Genomic DNA, 20,919 nt, shown 5'->3' with positions numbered 1-20,919 from the left:
AACTGTATTTTATCTGGCTGCAAAAATGCATTCTGTGCTTACCAACACATGCATTGAACAAGGATTGGTCTTTCTCCAGACCACCCTTCAAGGCTTGGAAATGTGGACTAGCATTTGCTAGTATGCCTTGCAAACACTCAGGATGAAAGAAAGAAAGAAAGTGAATGAGGAGAGCTGGCATCCACTTACAAGAAGCTATGGGATTCAAGATTTGGCAGCAGTACCTGGTGGCTCCTTGCAGTTGAGTGTTGTCATTGCCCATAGAAGCTTGAATTTCTTCCAGGCAGGAGGTGATGTGAACAGCACCTTAGACTACAGGAATTACTGGTTATCAGCAGAGCTGTCTCAGGTTTACATTCTTGATCCCACAGTAAGCTTGGCAAATCTCCACGAAAGCTTTTTCAACAAGAGTGCTTGATTCAGACATCCTCAAATTGTTCCCACTTCTCCTACTGTTGCAGTAATATGGTGGGTCCCTGACATTTCACCTCCACTAAATGGATAAGAAGTAATAGGAACTGAAAGTCTGCCCAATGCATCATATTCTTTTCCCTCCTCTATCTTGATTTCTGCCTTCAGCCACAATAACTTCTGCAGCTGCAGTGGTTTTAAGATTCAGCAGTCCAGAGAAGATTATTAAGTGCTAGAGAATGAATATTTTTCAAAAGGTGATTTCTTTGGAAATTAAAGCACTGAATGTACTTACTAGCATTATACAGGCTTTACCTGGGTTTCTAGATCTTCCATTCCTCTCTCTTTTTTCAGTCTACTGGAACAGGTGTATTTAGAAAAGAATGGTGGTGGATTTATAGTCATTTGCCATTTATAGTTATTTGCCATTTTTCCTGTTCTGTTTTTTTTTTTTTTTTTTCTTTTTTCTTTTGGGTTCTGGAGACTGTTTTTCAAAGACTTCTACTTTTTCAAAAGGTAAGCATTCTTTTCCCTTTAAAGGATTTCTATGTCTTATTTTGACAGGTACAAAAAGATTAAGTCAACTAAACAAATCCACTTTCTATCCATATTACATCCCTAAACGAGTCAACTAACCAGACTCTGCTAAGGTAGCACTGGAGCGCTGAGTAGCCGTGGGCTGGTACATACCAGGGAGCTTGGTTTACTTACTTACACTGGTGCATGGAGATGCAAAAGTTATTATGGAAGCATAATTACCAACCTCTGGAGTCACTTCCAGAAGAAGATAGCACAAAAGAAGCCCAGAGTCTGGACAGCCCCCTTATTCTGGAGCTTTCCACTACTACAGACTTTGAACTGAGGCAGATCCTCAATGATTTTAAGAAGCCTATCTTGTGGTCAGAGGTAAAGGCTTATTAACATTTGCTAATCTCTATTCTAAATCTTTTATAACACAATGGTACTGTAATGTTATTAAACTAGTTTCACCTGTATTCTTTTCTGCTGTATTTACTATATTCACTTGGTGTTGTACAAATCCTTATTAAATGATATAGCAGTGGCTTATATTAAATTTGTTCTCAATTTAGAATAGGACACAAGGGAATAGAAAATCATTCCTATAGCCAATATGGCTTTAAGCATAGAAAGTTAACAGATATTCAGAGAAATACAATTTCTCATCTGGTCTAAGACAGTCCCTAAACATGTACTCATAATGAAATACATTGTTATGAACCATATTATAGTTAGAAGATATTAAATGCTATGTTAGATATTAGAGGATATTAATGTTATCCAGAATATACATATCAGATGATTTTTGTCTCACAATTTCAGTAAAAATATCTAAAAAGAAACAATTTTCACTAAAGATGAAATAGCTCTATGTGTAGTTATCAAGGAAACATCCTGACTGAGAGCTGACTAGTTTACTAAGTGTGATACTCCTCTTAACAGGATCTCCCACTGAACTCACAATAGTGAATGACAATTTGTTCATAAAAAGATAAGTGTTTTAACTGGAAAATAAAAATATTTTTAATATATTTTAGCAACTTTAATATGATCAAATTTTAAACCAAAGAATTTTAAGAAATAAATGGAGGTCTTCTATACAAATATTATGATTAACATTTTTTAATTATATGGTATGAAGTATGAAACATCTTTGAAGACAGATGAGGAATCTGCTCTAAATTCTCTACATGAGATAAATTTGCAATGTAAAGTATTTTAAATGAACATATGAAAAGGAGGGAGTGGTGACTAATAAAAGAGGCACTTGCAGAAATCCTTATAGAATGTAGCATCATTAAAGATGCTTGTTGTAAAAGGGTTAAAAAAATAGATGCATGGAACATTTTCCTAAAGACAGTGATAACAGAAATAGATATGTGTCATTTTCTGATGGTCAGACAGATATGATGTTTCCATTTTAATGTTGATGCCAGCACAGTGATCCATTTTTTATCACTCTCAAATCAAACCACTGAAAAGAGTTCTGTGTGTGATTGCCCTTAAAATGACAGAAAATTTGCAGGTATTACAAAACATAATTGCAAATTTGTTAAGGAGTATTTCTTCTTCCAAACATATTACAAATATGTTGTCTGTACTGCAGTAGCAATCAACTGATTTCCAGATGCGACTTCAATGGTGGTTTTAACTTGGAAAAAGTTGAGGATAACAGACTGACCGATCCCCTAGTTCACTGGCAGCAGTAGAGTAAGTGTGCTTTAATAAGATTTCCAGAGTTAGTGTTCAAGGTACTAAATACAGTATGTTTTCAGAAATGGAATTTTAATTTTTCCATTTCTCAGTAGGTCAAAATGTAAATCTGTTGTCCAATAATCTATGTTTCAAGCCATAGCTATACTCCTGCTTCTTACCAAGATAAATCACAGAATGCTTATGGACATTTTGGAGTCTTGTCCAAATAAAGGGTGTTATCTCTAGCCCAAAGAACCTAAAGGAGGGAACCATGTCAGAACACCATTTTAATTTTTAAAACTAAAAAAGGGCCCACAATTTGACCAGCTTATGTTTAGGAAAAAATAAAAAAAAAACTTTAAAAAAATATATTAAAAAAGAAATGCTCTCCCAATCAGAGAAAAATATTTCCCCAAAACTTGAACTAAATGTTTTTTGAGCCAGGCATTATCAGGAACCATCAGCAATAAATAAACCAAGATACTGTGCTCTCTTCCCTGAATCATAACATATGCATTATGGAATATACATCTCAGAAAATTCTTAGATGGCTCATTAATTCCCTGATCCATTTCTGCATGCACTACTGATACTAAGGTGACCTTTCACAAATCAAGCTATACATAGAGCAGAGAGCCATCCCTTCTTTCTACCGAAGAAATTTCATTTTTAGGGAAACATTACTAACTGAAGAAATAAGCTTTCAGCTGCTTTCATGTCTTAGACTCAATAAAGGATAAGGATAGGGTATTTATCCCATGAGTGAACACCCTGAAGCAGTTATACGTGGTTGGCTTAAAGGAGATCTGAGAATCGCTGTTTGACAGACTGGCCACTTTCCAAATGAGAAATCAATGACTCTGTATTCTGGGTAAAGAAAAGCCAGGATGGTTTATGATTTGTTCTACATATACTGCGGATCCAGCCCAGCTCTGAACTGCACACAGCTGAAGACAGTAAGAGCAACATCCCATGTCCAGTGAGGCCTTCAGCAGCATAAGGTGTATTCTGGCAGGACTCTGCACAGACAGTAGCTTGCTAGATTTTGGAATTCAGCCTGTAGAAAGACAAATATATGTAACAAGGAAAAGAGGAGAAAACAATGGGAGTTTTCTGTGCCAAGGAGAGCCAGCTAACTAGATGCAGGCTGGTTTTGTTTCTGGCAAAAAGACTTGCAGAAAACATGAAATGGGTAAAAAGGGTAATTCTGCCTGCAGGACTAGCACATATCTTCATAATACCTCTAGTATTCTGAACAAACTATTTACTTAATTATTGGTAAAAACCACAAACAAACAAACAAAACCCCAAACCAAACCCTACAAACCCCCCCAAAAAATCTGGCATGGAGGCTTTACACTATTTGGTATGTTATTGCTACGGTCACACAGGAACGGACAGAAGGGGCCACATATTCCGAGGGATTGATCATGACGCTCAAACAGAACAAAAAACAAACAAAAAAAAGAGGTTAACGAAAGTGTTAAATTATAACAGCAAACTCAAACAAGCAGACACAGAACTTAGTCATATTCTTCCCAGCATTTTGTCACGTTATTTACAGCAACATGAATAAAATTACTTACCTCTATTACTCAGGCTCTTAAGAAAGACACGTTTAAAAAAACAAAAAACCCAACCCTTTACATTCTTCAGATTTTTTTTCCACTCATATACTCAAGCAGTGTTTTGATCTTTCATGTTGGGCTGACAGTCCTTGAGAACTTATACGCTTATTTCTGATGCTTTTGGTGAACTCACACCAGTGTACTAAACCAAACTATCCTTTATTCAGCTCCATGTTTCTATGAGCAAATAACAGCCTGTAGGGATTCAGCACATCAGCTGCTTAAAAGATAAACCTACCCAGCTTGACGAAAACTCTTCACCACCTTCCTGTTGAGAGAAAACGGTTACACATTTCTAATAAATGAAGCAGGAACTGTCATTTTTTTGGCAAACTGATAACTAGCTGTAACAGCCGCATTGCCACAAGTTGCTTTTCCAAAGTAATTACCATCAGGCTCCCTGTGGTATGCAGTGTTTAACACATTTCTTCTGTGTTAATGAATGCAAAAGCAGGCAACACCACTATTAGTAATTGCTTTTTATTCGTAGTCCTCATTTTCCAGATAGGTCACATTAAACACAGCCATTAAACAATAGCGGTTGAGATAATCCATACAATGTATGCTGCTTTTGTTTGTTTTTTGTGTCATTCACCAGTCATTGGTGCAACTTTGAGCCATATGGGGAGACAGGGGCTGATAAATGCGAATGCCAACCTGTATCACAATCGGGCCAGAGAAGTCAAAACCTTAATCAGGTTTCATTCAATTACACTTCAAATCAACAAATCTTGATAGCCAAAACTCCCATTTGAATTAATGCAATAATAATCACTGCCTGATGTCAAAAGAAAGTAATTAAACAATAATGAGTGAGCATATATTATGCTAGGCTTCAGACTCCTTCTTGACCTCAGCAATTTCCCTTCCATTGAACAACAAGCAGCTTAAAAGTTTGCTTGAATGATGTATCTTGCTCCACTATGAGTGATGTTTGACTTCTAGGGGTAACTTGGACTGGGAAACCTATATTGCCAAGTGGCAAATCACAGTTCAGGAGAATCTTTTTCCTGATAAATATGCCAAGAAGAAAACCAGAAAAAAAGGTCTGATATTGAGTCCTGATTTGATTGGCCAATTGTTTAAGGAACTCCCAGTTGCTGGCTTTCATTAATAAAAAAAGATATAGAATGCCTTATTTGCTATTCACAGTGTACAGTACAATTTATTAGTTACTTAACTTGCCTCCCTTAACTCTGCCATTCTCTTTATAATCATGTGGCAGATATTTTCTTTCAGTCTTGTAAAACTTGTGTGTAAGGAATGAAAGAAATAAATCATAAACTTTATCTTTCATTGCTCCCTCTTTCTCCGGTGGTGATAGTAGAGATACCATGGAGAAAAAATACTTTTAAAATTCTTTTGTATGAAGTACTTCCTTCACACACAATCATGTTAATTTTGACTGAACCAGCCAAATGCACAGTGCATAAGCTCTGCTGGTTTATTGGTTCGTTATGTATCCATTCTAAATTGTGAAACAGATTTTTAAATCTGGGATATCCTTACTGGAAGCAGTATGCCAGAGATCTACAACACAAGGCAGTTGTCAGCCAAATTAAATAAAAGCAAGATTTCCTAAACTCTTCTATAAAGCTGTGAGTCATGAATTCTGAATTACCTCAGAGTGGTAAATAAATAATCACTACTAAATACAGATAATGTGTTAAACAGCTAAAGCTAGTAAATCACTAGTGACAGAGAGCCTTAAGGTAAATTCCTCTTACATTGGCACAGCCCTTTCTCAGAATGTTGTGGTTTTATGTCTTCAGAAACATACAATGAATTGTACAATTGGTTACTCAGTGTTAAAATCATTTATAAAATACACAAATCTCCATCACTTGACTGCATTTACATACTGGCTTAGATTTTGCTGAATAATGGATCTCACTGGCAGAGCTAAAGACTTGGTGCACAGACACTGAAGTGATGGGCACCACGGAAATACGTATAAGAGACTGATCAAACAATAAGAAATCCTCTCCACTATGGAATTTCAAGCTATCAAGCTATCAAGCAAAACCAATCTCGGGTCTCCTGGCCAAAAAATAATAAAATTATATAACACAGACAACACCACATTTTAGATACATAAATTGTCCAAAACATGGAGAGTAGCTTGATAAAACATGTACAAGATCCTTTCTTTTACATGTAGTTGTAGACTTTTTTAACAGGAGGAGCTAAAAGCAAACTGTCAGAATGGTTGTCTCCCAAAGACAATTCATTGTAGGACTGACTAGCTAAAATCACCATTTAATAGCAATCCCAACATCAAAACAGGCTGTTGGGTCAACTTCCTTTCTTGAACTGTTGAAAACTGTGACTTTTGTGGGACTTGAGATTGCCAACCTCTTTTATATATGTTAGTATAATACAGATTAAATTTAATAAACCCAATACACCATTTTTAAACATTGCGCCGTAGTGGTTATTTCCAACAGAGTATCTGAAGTATATAAGGGACAAACCCTGAGCTAAACATTTTATCTTCTGCTTCTTCTTGTTCTGTGCAAGTTCATTTTGAATGTGGGTTGGTTTTTATCTTTCATCTGAAGGCAATTTTGGATTTTTCAAATGCAATAAAAACACCCTTAGAAAAAATAATAAAAAGTAGAAAGTATATCCCAAGTTATTCTGCAAAGACTTTTCAGAACAAATGAAAACCAAACTAAAACCACCCCCCAAAATAAGCAGTGTATATCTAGAACTGCAGTAAGCAATTGCCCGTTCTAAAGAATCAGATAAAATAGTGCCCATGCCACATTGGCACTGACATGTTTTTCAGCTCTATGAACTTAATAGCAAAACTTTGAAAATGGTGGCATCTCTTAAGAAGTCAATCAACTATCCTACATTAAACAGGCTGGCTGCATGTGTTTGGAAAAAAAACCCAAGGAGGTTCCAGATGTTGGTTCGAGTGTAATTTTTGTTATTAAACATGGGTTTGCAATAGAAGCTTCTACAAGGACTTGCACATAACCATGACTGATGGATGTATTTGTAGGCCGTTCAGTTAGCTCCATCAGCTCACTCAAACACATTTTGAACAGATTATGTACTGCAGTACTTCGTAGACCATACATTAAACAAGAGACTTTGCTCTGAGGCGCTGCTTCCCACAATCCATGGGGAAAAGGAAGCAGGAAAAAACAAAACTCATAGAGTTCGACAGCTACCGAGGCAACACTTGCCATTTACAATATAAGCCCAAATATTTTTGCAACACAACTATATATTAATTTAATAAAATACACAATATAGCTCTTATACACTCAACAATTTGGCTCATATGCACTGAATCTGCAATAAATCAATAAAAATATGTCATTTGATGTAAACACACTGAATCTTCTTACATTTGCACATTTAAATGATCATGTGATTTTTGTGGATGTCTAAGACATTTTCACTTTCCTGAGCTATTTTAGTGTCCACAAATGAATAAAAAAGTGTTAATAATGTTAATTTCTTTTGTGTATTACCCTTAAAGGTAACTATTTTTTTTTCAAACTTTATTTTATTTCAGTTTTTTTTTAAAACTTACCACTAACTATTTATAGTTTTGTTGGACACTAAAACGCTAAATAGATACTAAAATCTTTTCTTCTTTTTTATCAAGTGAATTAGCTTATGTGTGTGCAGGACAAGATGGACTCTATCATTTTACATTTAACCTTAATATGACATGAAGTGTTTTACTAATGATCAGGATATGTTTTGTTGAATAATGATCTGGAATGGGTTTTTTTTTTTTTTTTTTTTTTTTTTTTTTTTTTTTTTTCATATTTGTGGCAGATAACTTTGTACATAAATGTTTACCACAAATGAATGTTAATGTTTGGTGTCGCTTGGACTACTACAAGAACTCTTTTTAGGACTTTCAGAAGAAGCCTGCGGTGACTGCTGGAAATCCACCACAGATCAGAATTATTCAACCCTGTTTTTCTTGGGGTTTATACGTAAACAGTAAAGTCAGCATCAGCTATTCAGGACAGTCTTAAAGTATCAGACGTATTTCCATTCCACCTTTCTCACACCTTCCTATCAGATTGTCAAAATGGCACCGTCTTTCCTTCTTTCGTTTTGTTCTTAGTGTACTTGACTCTGTCCTAATGAAAGTTTGGTCAAAATGAAACCAGTGTTATCTGTCAAAAAGAAAGAGCAGTGAAAAGAACATACTTGTGGGCACTTCAGATGTTCACTAAAAGCCTTAAAGCAGCATTGGTCTTCCTTCATTCCTGTAAATCTGTTACAACCAGGGGATTTACTTATGTATTTACTTTTAATCAGCAGAAGAGGAACGTAACTGCCAGCCTGTCCTTACTTGCCCCCTCACTTTCTGACGGCCACAGGGTCGCTTCCCCGACAGTCCTGTAAGAGCTTGTCTATTTCTCTCACAACTTCCTCGGCATCCACCGACTCCCTGCCTAGATCCCGGGCTGACCGGTCTAACTGCTCCAGCACAGAGTCCATCTCACTCGAGTCTCGGCTCACTCGGGAATGCACATCTGCGAAGGCCCTAGCCATCTGGTCTGATGCAATGAAGGGAGCGTCTTTCGACTGTTTACTAGGCGATAGGTACTGACTGTCAGTTGACAAGTACTGGCTGCTCGGTTCAGCCAAGGCTCCTGATTTCACTTCACAACCATCCAGCGGTCCTTTTGTTGAGGTGCAAGGCTCAATGCATGTCTTGGTTGGGCTGCTCGATGCTGAGGGAACCTCCTGAAGCAGAGGACTCAGGGCACGTTTGGCTTTTAAGTAAGGTTTAACATTGGCAATGAGAATAGTGTGCTCTCTCTTGTCTTTCCCAAATGTACAAAAAGTCTTTTTCCCAGTGGGATTCACAGTTTCGTATGTCTCAGTCTCAACATTAGCTTCAACTGTGGGTACAAAGAGATTTGTGCGATAATCTGCATTCTCAGCCTGACTGGCTGCAGGGAACTGTGGCATCCAACACCTGTCAGAATGACCAAGCACTCTGCATTCATCTGTGCAGTTAACACATTCTTCTTGCTCTGTAAAACAAAGGAGAAAGAGAAAAAACTCTAATTATAAGTGGATTGCTTTAAACTAATGGATAGGCTATGATCAACACGTGATGGGCTTACTTGACATCTGGTTTCTTAATTATGGGGAAAAAGAAGAAGCTATAATTAAAATATTTCAGAAGGATTGCATAAACCTGTTAGTTGAGACAATAGATTTATTTAACTGTTCTCTACGTATTAAAGCATTCACAGAGCCCAATGGAAGTATAAAGGGGTCATTAGAGAATCATTCTCAGTGGAATTGAGCTTCATCTGTAAACTAATCTGCTGTAGAAATCTGTTAGGCTTTGTTCTGTAAAACTCATCCTAGAAAAGAGTGAACAGTACTTAAGGAACTCAAAAGGCATTATCAGGATTAATTTTTCAAATCAAATAACTGAGCAATGACTGCCTTTCTGGAAATACAAACACTTCATAAAAATCAGCAAGCTGGCTTTTCATTTTTGTCACCTCCATTTCGTTTATAATTATGTTGTGTGACAGTCACAAAATAAAAAGGTTTTCTTAAAAAGCCTACTTTTCCTGCTGAGAACAGAGAACTAGAATTTTCCATCAGTATGCATTAAATACAAGCTTGTCAAAAAGTGCATATTGCAATTTTATTAGACATGAGTATGGATCATGTAATCAGTTTTCCCCTTTTTTGTTTTGGTGCAAGTAAGTGAAAATGGATTTGCTCAATACATATAATTTGGAAGAATGACAAACTGTGACACACTATTTGAACTGATAATGTTTTCAGATAGGATTTCTATATTCTTATTTCTTTCAAAGAATATAGCTAAATAAGATCTTTTATTCACTACATTTTTAGAACATAAATTTTGATACTTCCTGTTCTACAATTCAAAGAAAACTTTCTGCTTTAAAAACCTTAGCTCGTCTGTCATTTTACACTAATAAAATATGTTTGGGCCACCATTGGTACAATTTTATAATTGTACACGACTCTAAACCAATGTCAGGGATAGGGAAAATTCCAGAAATACCCCTTAAATGTGTTTTTAGAAAAACAGAACTCTGATCCAAGTTGCTTTCTTTTTCTTCTTCTTCTCAGTACTCTCTAGTCAATACTGATAGAATAAATCCTTTTATCATCTCTAGGTTTCTATCAGCTGTACACTGGTCTTTAGCTATTAAGCATTTTCTTCCACAACATGGGCAGATGGGTTCAACTTTTAATTTTATTTGAGGAATTTATTATTAACAAAATGCCTGGAATTCCAGGTAGACAAAAAACTATGAGTATACCTTGAAATGTAAGGATGAAACACACACACACAGAGGCATGCACAACCGGTCTTCAGAAAAGCAGAACAAACTTGTTGACCCAAAGACAGGGAAAATTTAAGTGATCATCATCTTTCTAAATTAGAAAATAAATTCCTGGTAATCTTAGAAAATCACCACCAGATTTATGGACAGTTGGGCTGCAGAAACCTGACACAGAAGAAACACCAAAGGTGATCTATGAGAATCCAATAGTGTAAACAGCTTTGACTGTTCACATTTCTAAAAAGGCATGAATAAATGTGACTTAAATTTAAATAAAATTGTGTTGTGCCACAATGATCAGTTAAATCGGGGTGAGATAATTTACTTGAAAATTACTTGAAAATTTTACTGGTTGACTGGAAACCAGTAATGGGCGGTGTCCCTCAAGGGTCCACACTGGGATCAACATTGTTTAATATTGGCATCAATGACATAGACAGTGGGATTGAGTGCAAGTTTGCAGATCACACCAAGCTGAGTGGTGCAGTTGATTCGCTAGAGGGAAGGGATGTCATCCAGAACGGCCTTGACAGGCTTGAGGAATGAGTCCATGTGAACCTCATGAAGTTCAACAAGGCCAAGTGCAGGGTCCTGCATGTGGGTCATGGAAATCACCAGTATCAATCCGGGCTGGGGGATGAAGGGGTTGAGAGCAGCCCTGAGGAGAAGGACTTGGGGATACTGGTGGATGAAAAATTGGATATGAGCCAGCAATGTGCGCTTGCAGCGCAGGAAGTCAATTGTATCCTGGACTGCATGAACTGGAAGAGGGTAGGTTTAGATTGTACATGAGGAAGAAATTCTTCACTGTGAGGGTGGTGAGGCACTGGACCAAGTTGCCCAGAGAAGTTTGGATGCCCCATCCCTGGCAGTGTTCAAGGCCAGGTTGGATGGGGCGTTGAGCAACCTGGTCTAGTGGAAGGTGCCCCTGCCTATGGCAGGGGGGTTGGAACTGGATGATCTTTCAAAGTCCCTTCCAACCCAAACCATTCTATGATTCTATGACCTGCAAGGAAAAGTAAGCTGCATGCTGGTTTTCGTGTACAATAAAAATTAGAATTATCATCATGAAAAGCAAGAGCAAAAGACAACCCCAACCCTGGGACTGTAACATAGTGACAGAACTGAGCAGAGTTTAAGGAAGAGATTTAATTTTGTGGTGTTTGATTTTTCTTCACTTGAATGAGATGGCATTGGTATGCATAACCATAGAGACAACATATGTGGTGATAATTGCTTAATGAAAAGGGAGTCATACAAATAAAGGACATTGCTATACACCTCATTCCACCCCCCAAAAAAAGTTCAAAATTATACAAAATTGTACAAAAATTATAAGTTCATCTCCACTAAAGTTCTCTGTATCTAGTTTTCCAGAGCTTCTACAGCATCAAACAGCTGCTGCTTAAAACAGCCAAATGAAACTGCTATGCTCTCTCTCTCAGAAAAAGAACATAAAATTCCACAAACCAAACCAAACCAATATATTTCAAAAGGCACATGGGGCAAGAGCATTGGAGCGGAAGGTTCCAGGCTTCAGCATGGGATGGGCAATAGTTAATACTAGCCAGGTTTGATTGCGTTTTATCACAGAAGTCCAACAGAAATAAACAAACAAACAAATGCCCCAAGCCAACCTTTTCAATGTTAATTCTAAAACTTCAGATTTTGCAAATGCTTGCTCTTAATTAATTTTGTTCTTTTTCTCTTCCTTCTAATCCTACAAAGTAGATTTGTGGCAAGCTCAGCCTCTAGCTTTGAAAGTGGACCTATACAGTAAGGAGAAATAATAGGTGTTTTGTTTAGGATTTTCTCTAACCATATCTAAAACTATTTTTCGTTTATATGGAATTCATGATAATGCTGAGTAGAAGTTTTCTGGCACTTTTAAAGGTTTCCCTAAGCAATTAATCAGCTTTCCAATTAACTGTTTTATTTTGTAAATTTAACTATCCTTTGTATGAATTTTTGTAAATAATTTTGGTCTCTTTTTAACAAAAGATGAAAATAAAAACATGCTGCATGTTAGCTACCGTAAAATGCTCAGAACTGCACAATCAATGGACCGACACTTCTCTCTGCTGTTCTCTCTCTTTTCAATCATTCCATCAAAACAGGACTCCTCTTTGCTTCTTTCTTTCTCACAGAAAAAAAAAAGTAGCACTAGAACTTTCTAACCATATGTAATGTATCAAGAGCTCAGAGTGTACTGGGAGACCATCAGTGAACACAGTTGGGAAGATTTCAGTACAGTACAGCCTATTTCATTAAACCACAAAAAGAGCACCTGTAGAAGGGAAATTCTTCCTGCCTTTCAGGTAGTAGTTCTGTGTCGTATTATCTTAACAGACATTAAATAAATGTTCATATATTTATACACAATTCTCTGCTATCTACATTGATAACTTATACATATGTATATGAAATATACAACTGGGAAACTCTATTTTGACACTGTCTCTTATTCTAAAACTTGACTGAACTGTATTCATTTTAAAAAAAAAGATCAAAATTATTCCCTGAACTGAGACTGAAATGAACAAAATTCAGATGAAAGGTAAAGGTCAGAGAAGTTCTCAGCCGCTGGAAATAAATTAACTACAATAGGTATTCAGTACTGTGCCAAAAACTATGTTTGAGATTTTCAAGACTGATTAGGTTAATTTTGTTACAACCAAGTTATGTTCTAATATTTTGAATTTTTAGCTCTTATGCATGTGTGCACACATACACTGAGTATGAGGATAACTCTTACATGGTATTTACATTATTCATTACTGCCAATAAAAATACAAAGTTTGCTGGCAATCTCTAAGTAAAAGAAATATATATCATATAGCATATATACATTATATATATTGCACGCCATATCTTCCTTCCCCTTCTCATTTCCTGCATTTGCTAAAGCAGTTTTTATACTTGCATTCATACTCACAGTATTGACTAACTTTCCATTTCTGCTCCCTGGGCATCCTAGCAGTGACTGAATTAAATATGAAGCCAAAAAAGAAGAAGAAACAAATACTGAATGACCTTGAAGTGAAAACGACCCGCATTGCATGAGCTTTGGTGCTCTAGTCTTGAAAATCTGTGTCTTTTCACTTCACTCTTTTATGTCACATCATAGGAAATGGATTTTGAGTATTGATTATCATACATTATAAGCTGCTCGTCTCGCCATTAGCCCGTAATTTTGACTGCTACAGCTAGCAGACAGTGAAGAAAATCAAACAGGCACTTTTGTACTAGCAGGAGAAACTATAAACATGAAGTGAACTATCACCACCAAGGACCAAATTAGTACATATGAGAAAATAGAACCAATTTAAAGGTAAATATATAAATATATATATGTAAAATAGGTCATACACTGTGCTGTACAGCAAGATGTGCTGGTAGAGTGATATGCACCATCGGTCTTTATCTCTGTACTTGTCTCCCTCCTGTTGAAAATAAACCCTTAACAGTGCAAGCGTGTACAATAAACAGAAGGAGCCTAGAGGTTTTCCTAACTCTCTGGAGCTTTAAGGGTAAACAGTCAGGAGTGCTTTGTGCACTTAGGGGAGAAAATACACTAAAATAGAACTGCTAAATTATTAGCCGTAGAAAGAAAAGGAAACAAGCTATCTTCAAACAAGTCACCTAGATGATAGGAAATGTATACCGAATAGAAATTTAAGATGATGTAGGATGAAAGTTATGTTGCCAACATATAAAATGCAATGCAAGGTATGTACTTTGGTGCAACATAAGACATATCTTACATATTTTATTCTATATTACCAGACGAGCTATATTTAACGTCTGTCTTCTGTAGCAAACTTAAAGCAAAAGATACTTTTATTGTGCTATCTTTAATTTCCTATGCTTTCCTCATAAATACTGTGAACAGAATTAAATATGGGTACTGATTTCACCCTAAATATATTGCACTATAAAGTTAAGTAATTAATGCTTTAGATAGCTGGCTCCTTTCAATGGCTATAACTGAGATATCTTAGTTTGACTCACTAATTATATGAAATTTGCATAATGATAACAAAGAATAAACTCAAGAATTTTTTTTAACAGTGACTCAATGTAGCCAGAGTTAATAAATACTTTTTCTCGTTTAATTGAACCCTAATTATTTCAATTACACATACACACACAGAGCAGAAAAGCAAATGAAAAGTAGAAAATCCATGTACATAAAACATCAGCATACAAACATTTTCAAGAAATATTTCATGTACTATGTGTATAAGATGTAGAACACTATACTCTGTATCGAAGTACTCCATATAATGTAATAGTAAATGTCCAGGCTTGTGTATAGGGGAAATCAGGTTTTAAAATATATGTATATGCACACATACATATATGCTTTCATATATATTTTTATATGTATGTAAATATATGTATACACTCATATATTTAAAATCTGATTTCCTCTATACACAAGCCTGAACCTAGACCTGGACCTAGACCTAGACCTACACAATCCTATTCCTCTCAAAATCTATAAATGATGTTATCAAATCGTATCTGAAGTTAAACAAGGCAGACAGAGTTCAGATCATTATGTTATAAGATTTGACCTGGTAAATGGTCATTCAAGTGCATTCTTTTCTAAGACCTTTTTACTCACAAAATATAAAAAAATGTCTCTTTGTATTACTATATGTTCATGAATGAAGGCTAAATAAGAATATGGCTGGATAAGTACACTAATAACACTGCATATTTTAAAATGTCAGTAGCTTTTGTTATTTTTCATTGTCCTAGGAAATGTTAGTCTATCTTTCAGGTATCTTTCTTATTTATTCTTTTTTTCTTTTTCAACAGGTGATGTGTAGGTTTTACTATCGCATAAACATCTCCTTCTAATTGACCTTTTTTTTTTTATTCTTTTCTATAAATATGGAAGCTAAAAAACCCCATTAATTGTCAAGGATGGCTCACTGGCTGACTCAGTTGACTGGAATGGCTATCAACTAACAGCTCTAAATGAAAAATACATTGGAGGACCCGTTCCAAAATGCATGTCTTCTTTTTGAAGCATGGAGTTTCACACTGCTCTAAGTTCTACCTTCACTCTTGAAATGCTCTATTCTTCATGGCATTATGGAGCAAACAGTAATGCACATGTTTTCTGACCCTTGTTTCACCTTACAAAGGAAAAGATCTGCCTTCGATGCATGCATGGAGTTACACTGATTTCCCTAGGAGATAGATTCATTTCACCCTTGGTGTTGTGAATTTGTGTTCATTTTTGAAAATAATTTCCATCTAGAATTCACTCAATAATGAAACAAGGTGTAAAATCCTCTGTAGCTTACATTTCTCTGGTCTAATCACACACTATGTAAAATAACACCACTACTTGCTTTAGACTAATAAAATAAGGTATGTTTTATATATTTTAATACCTTGAATAGATACGGAAGATCTCTATTTTCTGTACGTATGTGTAAACAGATGGACAATAAATGGTATCTAATGTCTAATAGAGAATATAAATAACTCTGCCTTTCAGAACTTCAGTAATTCCTGTAATATGACCAGAAAAACTCCCAGAATTGATATGAAATGGTGTCTTACTTTTTTATTTGAGCCAGGCAATTGCCTTTACTAAAGAACTGAAAAGATGAAAAGACTATAAGTAGGTATTTATTACAGGAGAAAAGTAATGGGCTGCTTTGACATGTCCTAAACACTGGGGCTATATGACACTTCTGATGAGAACAATCAGCTAAAGTACTACTTCTGTGGTTGGATTCCTGTTTAATTACAATTGATTTTGACATAAATGAGCAGAGGTAAACAAATACTTCTATACACATGCTTGCTGTTATTAAACAGAGCTGTCTCCAATCTGAGTATTTATATTGGCTTGTCTGTTTAAAGGCTCCTTTCAGTTAGGCAAAGCAATTATGGAGCTCAGATTAGCAAAATGACTGGCAGTAAAATGAGAATGGACTGCCACTTTTTTAAACCTCTTGGATCTCATGGTCTTTTCCTGATATAACTACAAGCTTCTGAGGTCTATAATCCTCACACAGTTTCCCCATTGTTGGCTGTTGAGTTTTTGTTTGCGTTTTTCTGTTTGTTTTCTTGTTGTCTGGACACAGGATAAAGAGAATATATATTTTTATATTGCCATGGCATAAGGCACTTCAAAAGCAATAACAAGTTGGTGGGCCTATGGTTTTAATTCTAGTTCACATTTCTCCCAAAACATAAATATTGGAGGAATATTTCAGGATTACATGGTGCACTACAGAACATCTAACATTTTTCTTATGGAAGTATGCTTTAAATCCATGCTTACAATTTAATGGCAATCACATATTTTTATTTAAAGACAGCATAAGAGCAAGAAAACATTTCTGTTACCTGAAAATTTTCCATCCTCACAGCGGGCTGGTCCACAGATCCCAACAATGGGTCTTTGGCCTCTGCCTTGCTGTTCTGGAGGCAAATCAGACCTGTGAGTCACAGACAGGGATAGGCTCTGCTTCCAAAATTCACAACACTGTCAAAACTTCCACAGCAGAAAAACAACTTCTATCTGTGGCCCAGGCATAGCTCACGGCCCCTGAATTTTTTCACTGTGCTTCTCAAAGGTACAAGCACAGGAGTTTATAGTTGGCAGTGAACCGAAAATGTCTGACTAGTAAAAAGGGTGTCTCATTTCTTCCTGTCAGAGGAGAAAGAGGAGAGGCTGAGAACAGACACCCAGTTTTGGTTTCCAATGTTTGCCTCTAAGTCAAACTGGCACCTACTCTAATTTGCAGTAAAAAGACCATATGACAGTCATGAAAAGATATTTTGGACTCTTCCCATCCCACCGTAAAAACCTCTTCCTAGCCCAGGGCTGCAGGGAGGAAACGTACAAGGGCTAGCAATGCCAGCCCTGTACTTAGCTGCGAAGCTACAGGGAAACTTTAGTAATCTGACAAATTCATATTTTTAAACAGTAAATCTTTGTTGCAGAGCCCAAAAGCTGTTTCCTGGAAAAGAAGAGAAACAAAATTGCAGCAATTAACAGAAGAGAACAGGCTTGTGGACCTGGTAGAAAGAACATTTTTAATATCACATATTTTCCCTGCTCTTGATCAAGGCAGTTCCACAGATTTTACAGTGGGATTATTTCAGTACTGGCACCCAAAAATGCAATGACTCTTAAATCTGAAACCTAACTGAATTTGTATAATCATTTGCAGAATGTGCATGATATTCACACTTTTTACTAACTTTATTGTGAACTAGTTGTAAGATCAATAATTTCCATATCTAATTTGAAATATTCAGTAAATACTAACACTGTATATTATACTGTGGCAATGTCTAGGAATCCAGTCATTAGCCAGGCCCATTGTGAGGCATCCTATACAAATGTTGATAGATTGTGCAGTTAGAGACAAGAGGTAACAAGTGGTTATGACTGACGAAAGCAATGAATGGGAAGGAAAGACAACATTAATGAAAATATAATCACGCTGTTGACATTTCCTGAAAATACCAATATAAAAGCTCCATAATGTAAAGAAGCTATCCCCATCTGTCACACCATCAAGCCACCAATGATTAACTATATATTACACCAGTGAGCCTTCCTCACTGGTTGCCAATTATCTCAGTATACAAATCTTTAATTAGAAGGCACCAAGCTTTTTGCTTTGTAAGCCTGTCTCAAATTTGGATTTGACAACTTGTTTACAGACATTGACTGATGAGGGTGTCACTGAGGAGAGAGACATGACAGGCTTCTGAAGAAATCTGTTTCTATGTCCTTTTGATGGTTCTGTTTACATCCTGACTATAGGTAGACTCTCTTGAATGGAAGTCTGTCAGGTTCTGTGCAGAAGCATGATTTTGTCCAAAACAGAATCAATGCAGTAAAGCTTTTCAAATGCTGTCTGTTTTCCTTTACAAAGTCTCACAAAAAAATGACTAACGGCTATATGGATGCTGAAGCATTCAAAATCTGGCCACTTTGGTGAAAGAGAGTAGTTTGCTCCACATTCCTGCCAGCATGCCTGGATTTACATTCAAAATCTCCTTTACCAGATATAATGAGACCATGTCTGTTTTACACTGATAGATGGAAAAGCCCACTGGGTATCATTCTCTGCTTCAAAAGGCTGATGTTGTATACGGGTCATATACTTTGGACTTCATGGGCAGTACAATGCATCTGACAGAACAGGAGGAAGAACGCTTTTCATGATGCTGCTCTCAGAAAAACCCTGAAGTTATCCAGGCATCCTAAGGAACTCTCACTTGGACATACAGACACAGAAATATCTTCTTCAGAAAAAAAAGAAATTATTTAAGAGCTTCATATAGAGTCTCCCCTATGCTATGATAAGTAACATATTCATTAGTGTTCGATTAGATGGTGCCCTAGACTATTGTTTAGCAGATTGCTGGTGTTGTGTTTTATTACCACCTTCAAAAGAGATTTGCAGAATGGGATTACCCTTATGCCAATTTATGAAGCACCCACATTCTCTTAGGAATTTAAGTTTCATAATGCTATTCTACTTTGCCTTCTGCCTGAATTGTGCTCCAATTAGATCAATCAGAAAGAATAATTAAGGATGCATTTTTCAAATCTGACTCTCTAAATATAACTAGTTTGGCAAAAAGAATTGTACATGTAAACAGATTCAATACCATATTTTCAGGTTCTCCATGAACTGTAAATGAATTTCTGAAAGACACTTACTGAAGATGACTTCAGAATATTGACATCTTCCTTTCCCCAGATCCTCCATCAAAACCTCAAGTTCCAGATCACTTTCTTATATTTCAAGGATCGAGGAGATTATAGGTATTAACAACACTAATACAGAAAATCTCTCCTGCTAGTTACTTTTATTTGCAGCAGCTGAGCTGCTCAACTGAGAGTCACCTTTTTACTTGTCACCTTTGCATTTGTTATAGCTTCAACTTTTGTATTGATGTCAGAGCACTGTGAAGTGACAAAACATATCTTTAAGAAAAAGTTGGTAATTCGGGAACTATTTCCAAAGCTGTTGTCATTATGTGTTCATTGTTTTCACTAATATCTTCACTTTTAAAGGCTGTTAACTGTTAGAAGCTATTTTTCTGGTCCCTAGCAACCCCTCATCTGAGCCATGTTCTTATAAAAAGTGTATTTTAGTCCTGGAGATAGACTTGAAGGCTGGTTACAAACATCACCACCAAGTAAGATGCACTCAGGGTAATTTCTCTTAGCTGTGCCCTCAGCTTAATTATCTGAACACCCTACAAAGAAAATCCAACAGTGAAGCATAAGAGAAGTTAAACACTGTTCTGGCAAAGCAAGTAAAAGATGCAGCTGCTACCTTTAAAGCTGCTGAAGGATTCAGAATATGTCAGTCAGTGTCAATCTATTGACTTTCTTTAGGAAAATCTTTACTCTGTAGAGGCGATGAAGATACTACACTCCTAGAAATGGAGCAGACTTACTATAAAATGCAGTAAAACCTATTCTAGACATGGATCATGATCAACTTTCTCAGCATATTTAAAGAGACCTTTTCATTTACCGGAACTTATCACTATAATATTTACTTGATTTAGAGTTTCATGGATGCTTTCCACCATGACTTGATTTTAATGGGTCCCCCTTCTCCCAGCCTTTTTGTTCTATTGGAAAGAAAAGGCAAGAGACCTGTACAGTTATTTTTGGCTTGAATTCTTAGTATCACAGGTAATGGAAAGCAGAGAAAACTGACCCCCAATATCTACTGCATGTTTTTTTCACAAACAGCCTCTGGGTTTCCCAATAAAAGTGTAGCTTTGCTTTGTTTTTCTTTAAGAAAAAGAATTGCTTTAATTCCCAAGGAGACAAAAATTGTGTGTGAAGCACCATATCTGAAAGCAAGGCTCAGTCTGACCTTGAACAAAATCCGGAAGGAATTAAGGTAAGAAAAAATTGTCTTATGGGGAAAAAAAGAACAAACTTTTTTTTTTTTAAGTCCACCTGTTACAACACACCCATCGTATGTATCCCACTTCTCAGGTATCTAAGAAACAATTTAGCAGAGCGCTAAACTTATTTGTAAACTCTCAAGTGACTCTCTGCAGTTCCAGCTGAAGATGGATACAAGGCAGCTAATTTGCTACCACCAAGGGAAAATGTTGTAACATAAAAACATTCCCTCCCTTAGCTTCAAAACTGTTGAGTGCCTAGGGAGCCCAACTATTTGTAGAGTTGATACTATGCATATGCTTCCTCTGTAACTGTTACATGCATACATCTGGCATCTGTCTCTGTGCTAAACAGACTTAATTGTCCCTAGTATTACTATGTAAAAAACCTCTAACCTAAATGGTTAATG

The 20,919-nt window shown here is 36.3% G+C and overlaps 1 protein-coding gene across 1 annotated transcript in view; it reads right to left on the bottom strand.

Annotated features, from left to right (window-relative positions):
* Positions 1-8,045: 8,045 nt before the first annotated feature.
* PCDH17 (protocadherin 17) overlaps positions 8,046-20,919 on the bottom strand; it is an 86,643-nt gene continuing 73,769 nt past the window's right edge. Inside the window, exon 4 of the mRNA XM_010576640.1 lies at positions 8,046-9,274. Within this exon, the coding sequence (XP_010574942.1) occupies positions 8,592-9,274 (683 nt within the window). The 3' untranslated portion in view covers positions 8,046-8,591. The remainder of the gene's footprint in view (positions 9,275-20,919) is intronic.

Source organism: Haliaeetus leucocephalus, unplaced genomic scaffold (genome assembly GCF_000737465.1).
Source record: "Haliaeetus leucocephalus isolate CR32 unplaced genomic scaffold, Haliaeetus_leucocephalus-4.0 Scaffold32, whole genome shotgun sequence".
NCBI classification, from domain to species: Eukaryota; Metazoa; Chordata; class Aves; order Accipitriformes; family Accipitridae; genus Haliaeetus; species Haliaeetus leucocephalus.
Note: the sequence above shows the minus strand (reverse complement) of the source record. Positions and strands in the feature narration are given on the sequence as shown.